The following is a 7,155-nucleotide window of genomic DNA, read 5'->3' as shown; positions in this document are numbered from 1 at the left end:
TCTTTTGCCTCGGAGTCGCTCCGATTCCGTGCTGCGGCTAGTTGGGATTCCCTTTCTGCACCCTCAGCTGGAGCAACCACTACCGAAATCCTCTGTTCAGCAATAAAAAAAAATCCAGTTTTGGGCAAGGGAACCGCTCTCCCACTTCATTCCCCAACTTTGCCTTTGCACCGTCCGGCGAGTCCAAATGGGGATGCAGCAATCCAAGGAGGAGCTGCTGTACCAGCAGGTGAACTACGGCAACATCGAGGGGATTCGGAACCTCCGGGCGCAGGGCGCAGGCGTTGAGGCAAGGACAGCGATTTCCACAGCATTCTTAGTTTGGACCTAGGAATTAGATCAAGTCTATTGTGGTCTTGTAAAGCTGGGAATCAAGTGAGTTAACTTTTCTTGTTGGGGTTGAATTTCTTGCTTGCTTGCAGTGGATTGACAAGGAAGGGAAGACGCCCCTGATGGTCGCCAGCATGCGCCCTGATCTGTTGAATGTGGCTAAAGCTTTGCTTGAGTTGGGTGCAAATGTGAATGCATATCGGCCTGGTATGGACGCTTTTCTCATACCAAACTTAGCGTCTTCGCTTTAGTTGATTCTCTCCATTATTCCTAGAATGTATAACAGGGGATTTTTCTGGATGGAGTGGAGTGAGTACCAATTTGTTGTTATTCTTAGTTTGGACCTAGGAATTAGATCAAGTCTATTGTGGTGCTTCAACCAAAAGTAAGTTTTATAAGAAAAAAAAACCAAAGTGAGTTGATTTTGATACGACCATAGCCCAAAAGTTTTGAAGTTGTGCATACTTTGGGATATGGAAAGGACACCTTGAATTTTCTAACTATAATTTCTCACTCAAATAGAAACCAGCACAATATGTGCGCAAGTAAAAATATAGCCTATGTTTAATTAGGTTTGAGGATTGCATGCCATGCAAAACAGAATCAACTCAATCAAGGGAACTGTAACATTACAGTATTGATTGACTTGCACCGTGCCAACTCTGCTTTAACGAAATGTGATCCTTCTATGTTAAACAAATTAGAATCCATAGGATTCTTACTGGATGCATGCTAAATAAAATAGGTTATCATTTTTTTGTCGCATTATTGTAATGCCTCCCTTTTCTTTTTCTGTTTGTAGGATCACACGCTGGGACTGCATTGCACCATGCTGCCAAAAAAGGACTCGATCCGACTGTCCATTTACTTCTCTCACATGGAGGTTTACGATGCTGCTGTAGTACCATGTATCAATTGTTTGCCATTTGAATTTTGTACGTTAAAAAACCTTCTGTTTATGATTTATTTGCAGCTAACCCATTCATAACAAATGATGACTGCAATACCGCACTTGACCTGGCTAGAGAAAAGGGTCATGTGAACGTTGTAAGGGCCATAGAGGTATATTTTTTACTTCACGTCCTATTTTGCTTTATTATACTTCGATTTGACTTGCACATTTTCGTTTGTTGCTATTTGTTCTTTAAGTTGTTTATTGGTTGCTATTTCGTTCTTCATTATCTTCAGGGACGGATTTCTCTTTTTTCTGGATGGATGAGGGAGAATTATGGTCCTGGTTTCTTGGAAGCGTTTGCTCCTCAGTTCATGACTAGGAAGATGTAATATTCCCGTGAAACTTCATCGCGTACCACAAGCACATAGATGTGAGTATGTTTTACGTGTCTCTAACCTAAGTTAAATCTTTTCCCCAGTTGGGCAGTGATTTTACCACGTGAAGCACGGAGCCCGACAAGACCTGTCAAGCTTGAGTTAGCTATATATCCTGAATTGCAGGTATGAAAGTCTGCTAAAATGCTGCTTTGGTATGGTGTAGCCTAGTAATGTTTATAATGCTGGATATGTTGACATATTCATATCACCCGCAAAGTGAACAACTCTTTTATGGAACTCTTCCTATTTAACATGAGATAAGCAGTAATGTAATTATTGACCTCTCATTTGTTTCTAGTGTATGCTTCCCACATTGTCTAGTTCAGTAATCACTAACCAGTAGCATTTGTCATATTATTTGTGTTGAAATTTGAGTTTCTGGAGAAAATTGCACATAACTGGCCTTTTATTATTTGATACATGACAATGTCTCTATTTATTTATTTTTGATTTCTTGCACATGAATTGAGATTCACAACAGTTATTGTGGCACAATATACTCAGAAGGGTGATTGGTTAGTTAATCCATGCACTTGCATAGCTCCTGCAGCACCTTCTCCAATCCTCCTGATTAGGTTGTTGGTTTGCACCTGGTAACCGGATCGACGGATGAAAAAAGGAAGGTCTATAGAAACATGCTTTCCCCGTGTGCAGCCTTGGAGTCCGCACCACTTAGGGGATTAGTCTAGTAATTAGTATGTATATTGATTATTCCTTAAATATGAATTAAGGTATATTACAAATGTCTTAATCCACAATAATAAAGTTGGGATAGTGCATTTAGTTTGTTTTCGTAACATTCTTAATTCTAGTCAATCATTTTTTACCAGCGTCACCTCACACATCCAACCAGAGAACCTATACTTGCATCTTGTTAAACCAGCTTGTCCCGAAGGAAAACCTACACCTACTTTCATTTTGTTATATATTTGTATTAGCTATTTTTATTGTATTTGTGTGTATATATTTTATGAAGTTTCTTATTATTTGTAACATACTTTTTATGAATAAACAGGCTGCTAAACCTCGTGTTGTTGTCAAACTTTGGAAATCTCAACTTGAGGAACCAAAGTATAATCTGGCTGATCCTTCCATGACAATTTTTGACAAAGTTACAAGTACGTGCAATATTTCATCTTTTCAGTTTATGCAAATTTGAATTGCATGTTTGTGTTGTTGGTTACATGCTTTATCAATCTTTGCCATTTTACTGCAATTTAATATCATATGGCCATCTCACTAAAAAAATTATTTGCTGAAAGAGCAGAACACAAATTCTTGTGTGGTGGATTACTCAAATTTATTCTTTTATTTATCACTCTTTGGCATGGAAACACGAGGTTAGAGTTAGGACTTGGGAGATCTATTCTTTTTTTTGAGGAACTCATGAGTTTGGTTTTACCCTACAGGAGAACGAAAATAACTACAACCACACACATAGTCATGTATGCTTTATCACTCTTGTTGTTTGCACATTAAATTATCTCACATAAAGCTAGTTCGTTATTTCTACATTGTAGTGATTCCTCCTGCTCTCTACATCGCTCGTGCACACATGTATGTAGTGATTCATTTTGCTCTTCTTTTTTTTCCGAGAAAATGCAAAGGGCTTTTGCATTTCATTGCATTGAAAAGGTAGAGTTTTGATACATTCCTCCTAGGAGGTCAATTACAAATGAGGGTCAGTGAAACTAGTGCACGTCCCAGGTGGGCGGCAGAATGACGCGTAGGCCGTGGGCGCCCGCTCTTGCCCACTGCTCAGCTTCCTCTTTGATCTTCGAGACCAGCACCTGAACCAGGGGCTGGGCGCCCTCGAAGATGCATTCGTTGCGCTGCTTCCAGATCATTCGTGGTGTCAACAGAGCAATGGAGGCTAGGCCCTTACGGATCAGTGTTGGCGTGTTTTGCTTGGCCTGCAGCCACCAGTCCATGAGTGAATCTTGTGGCTTGGCCCTGCAGTGGTCATCCGTAGCCAGGATAGGATTTCATGCCAAGTCTGCCTGGCGAAGGGGCACTCCAAGAGGAGGTGGCGCATTGTCTCGGGAGCCTGGTCACAGAGTGGGCATCATGGCTGGTGCTGGAGACCGCGTCTAGCCAAGTGGTCGGCCGTCCAACACCGGTCTTGGTTGGCCAACCAGTGGAAAAACTTCACTCTTGGCGGCGCCCAATTCTTCCATATGAGCTTCCATGAGAAGCAAGTCATGGATCCCTGGTAGGTGGCAAGATAGCAGGAGCGAGCAGAGTATATACCGGAGGCCGTCCATCTCCAAACTAGCTGATCAGGGGTGTCTGAGAGCGTGATATGCTCGATCGCCAGCCAGACTTGAAGGTACTGGCCAATCTCGTGTATGCCCAGGGTCCCGTGAATGTCCCTGGCCCAGCTATGGCCTTGCAGTCCTTCAGCGACGGTCTGGATTTTGCGCCGGTGCTTGGGTATGCACTTGTAAAGTGCCGGGGCTATCTCACAAATGGACTGTCCATTTATCCAGCGGTCTTCCCAGAAATATGCCGTTGTTCCGTTTCCGAGGGTCATCGTGGTGGACGCGAAGAAGAGCGCTCGCTCCTCGGCAGAGAATTGTAGGTCCAGGCCATTCCAGGCGCGCTCATGGTCAGTGCGCGAGAACCATAGCCATCGTAGCCGCAGAGCAAGGCTAGCGCGCTCCAGATCCTGGACTCCCAGGCCTCCGTGCGATATGGGGCGGCAAACGCAGCGCCAGTTGACATGGCAGTGGCCTCTGTTGGCGGCAGCGCGGCCAGCCCACAAGAAGCAGCACTCAATCTTCCAATTTGACGAAGCGTCTTCTTTGGCGGCGCGTAGGCGAGTAGTTGATGCACGGGGATGGCACTCAGCACGGACTTCACCAGTGCAAGTCGCCCAGGTTTGTTCATCAGGTTGGCCTTCCAAGCGGGGAGCCGGCCGGCAATCCAAAGTGCATATCTCTGTGCAAATGTTCTGTTGGAAAACGGACTATAGGTACTTCACATTTTTTAGTGACGTTTCATTACATTTTATATACTTATTGCATGGCTGTCTGTAAGAAAGTACCTTTTATTATTGTACATAGCATGTTTTCTGTCAGATGGCCTGCACTAAAATGTTACTATGTTGCAAATAAAACTTGGACTTTTGCTGCCAGGTCATGCTGTTCTAATTTACATTTGAATATTTGCAGAATCTAGATACAAGCTTTTACCGGCTTATGAAGGTGACAAGCAGCAGCTTCGATCATTTTACAGTGCATGTTGTGGCATGGCACAGGTGATATAAGCTAAACTTCCTGAAATGTTTCCCCTTGCTAATGAATTTTCTGTCTCAAGATCTGAGACAGGCTCTAGTTATTCTTGCTATGTTCTGAACTAGTTTGGAAGATTAATCTTCAGTTTTCACAGTTCTCATTTGACCAACATCCTCTTATAGAATGTGTGTATACGAGTACATAGCTCAGTAACCAATAATTATGATGCAAATACATTTTTTTTGAACTAATGTTGAACTAAAGTTTGGTTTGTGTTGATGAGAATCAACAAAAATTGTTAACTTCAGTATAGAAAAAACAAATAATCTAATTATGCATAGATCCTCTTTTGTTAGGTTGCCAGCATGGTTCCTGCACGACCAGTGAATGCCCCCAGTCCAAATCCAATTCCAAATCCGTCTTCGGCGCCTTCAGCGGAATCGACTCCCAGTAAGGAGGATGTTGAGTTAGCGATGGCTATCAATGCCTCCATCCAATCAGCTATAGCAGAGGGAGTGCCCAATGTGCAGCCAATGACATCAACGAACAGCTCTCTCAACGGATGGGGCTCACCAGATTCTCCAGCGCCTTCAAAAACGAGTGGCCAAGCACAGGGTGATGCTCCAAGCAGCAGCAAATACAATGGATGGGATGTACCTGGAACAAGCTCTAACCAAAGTTCATCGAAACCTAACAAAAGTCAAAATAACAACCCTTCGATTGCGATTACACCTGAGGCACTTCCGGTTCCAACACCAACTGCACTTCCGGTTCCAACACCAACTGTACTTCCAACTCTTCCAACACCAACTGCGCCACCACTTGCTGAAGGAACCTTCTACGATGGCCCTATTGAGTATCCGTCCATAGATTTCACACCAGTTGATGTAACCATGCCACCCACAGAAGGTGGTGGTACGGCGCTAAACTCTGCAAAACCTGTAGAAAATGAAGCCGGTGCAAGCAGCAGCGGTAACACCCCCTCTGGTACTTGTGTGATTTGCTTGGATGCTCCTGTGGAAGGAGCCTGCATTCCATGTGGTCACATGGCTGGTTGCATGTCCTGCTTGAAGGATATCGAGTCGAAGAAATGGGGGTGCCCCATTTGTCGTGCCAAGATCAACCAGATTATCCGCCTGTATGCAGTTTGAACAGCTAAAACAATGAAGCAGCATGTCACAGCATTGATGGATGCTTCCCCCTATTAAGTTCTGATATGAGAAGTAATGTTATATTGCTGTTGCAGGTGTACTATTACAAATTACTCCACACCCTATTAAGTTCTATGTGATCTTGAAGCTACAACACTGAAGGCAACTTATGTATATAGTTTTAAGACTTTCTATTTTGTACCGAAGAGTGTGGGCGTATTTGTCATGATCAGAGAGATTCAGCTGAACTGCTTTTGCTTTCATGGTATCGAGTATTGCTTCTGCTAGGTTACGAAGCTAGTTATCCATACGGCCTTAGAGCACCTGCAAATGCTGGCTTCGAACGAAAATGCCAAATGGAGGCTGAGCTCCATGGAGGCCTTAATTTTGTAAATTTCAAATTCATACTTTTGTGTTTCATTCTTTTTTTTTGAAAAAAATATGCATATACCCGGAGACATAATGTACATATGTGTAAATTTTCATGATGAAATATTTTAAAATGAGAGCTACAAAAAGAAACACAAATATGTGGCTTTTCATCACATGTATTGTTCATTCTCTAAGTCCATGTTTTTTTTTGTGCAACTCGCAATTCAAGGTGTTTGATCATGAAATTTTACACACATATACATTACATCCTTGTATACATGTATATTGTTTTTCAGATTTTTCTAAACTGAGAAGTTTGAATTTTGAATTTTTCAAAATTAAGGCCTCCATGGAGCTCGGTATCCAAAACACCCAACTCTGCTTTAACCCCCTTTTTTTGTTGTGCTCCCTCTATCTGAGTTTATAACGTGGGCACATGATTTTCAGTCTTTATTTTGACTAATAAATTATATGTAATATGTCGAAAAAGTATATGTTACAGACTTTACTCATTTAAAAAAAAATCTATGATATGTCATCAGTGTATAGAAACTAAGGAAGGATTAATGGGCTACTTGACTAATTAATGCTTGACTTGTTAATCTCATGTTTGTTAAGCTTAATGAGCAAAAGCTTGCTCGTTAGGCTCATGAGCATTCATTAACCACTATTGCACAAACATCTAATGAGGGAATGAGGGGGAGCACTCGTTAACAAGTATTGCACGAATAAGG

General features: G+C 42.3%; 1 protein-coding gene across 1 annotated transcript; it reads left to right on the top strand.

Annotated features, from left to right (window-relative positions):
• Positions 1–6: 6 nt before the first annotated feature.
• LOC119364709 (probable E3 ubiquitin-protein ligase XBOS34) lies at positions 7–6,312 on the top strand. The gene is made up of 9 exons (XM_037630214.1): positions 7–289; positions 423–537; positions 1,133–1,213; positions 1,304–1,392; positions 1,519–1,610; positions 1,704–1,785; positions 2,678–2,780; positions 4,836–4,921; positions 5,255–6,312. The coding sequence occupies exons 1-9, from the start codon at positions 188–190 to the stop codon at positions 6,047–6,049; spliced, it is 1,545 nt and encodes a 514-aa protein (XP_037486111.1). The 5' UTR covers positions 7–187; the 3' UTR covers positions 6,050–6,312.
• Positions 6,313–7,155: the final 843 nt, after the last annotated feature.

This window comes from Triticum dicoccoides, chromosome 1A (genome assembly GCF_002162155.2).
Source record: "Triticum dicoccoides isolate Atlit2015 ecotype Zavitan chromosome 1A, WEW_v2.0, whole genome shotgun sequence".
NCBI classification, from domain to species: Eukaryota; Viridiplantae; Streptophyta; class Magnoliopsida; order Poales; family Poaceae; genus Triticum; species Triticum dicoccoides.
The sequence above is the reverse complement of the archived record's forward strand: the minus strand, read 5'-3'. Positions and strand labels throughout refer to the sequence as shown.

Bases quoted from the DNA above. Each gene is read 5' to 3' on its own strand.
- LOC119364709 (XM_037630214.1), top strand. From the start codon at position 188: ATGGGGATGCAGCAATCCAAGGAGGAGCTGCTGTACCAGCAGGTGAAC. The intron at 290-422 runs GCAAGGACAGCG...GCTTGCTTGCAG, and splicing joins CGCAGGGCGCAGGCGTTGAG to TGGATTGACAAGGAAGGGAA. The intron at 4,922-5,254 runs GTGATATAAGCT...CTCTTTTGTTAG, and splicing joins CATGTTGTGGCATGGCACAG to GTTGCCAGCATGGTTCCTGC.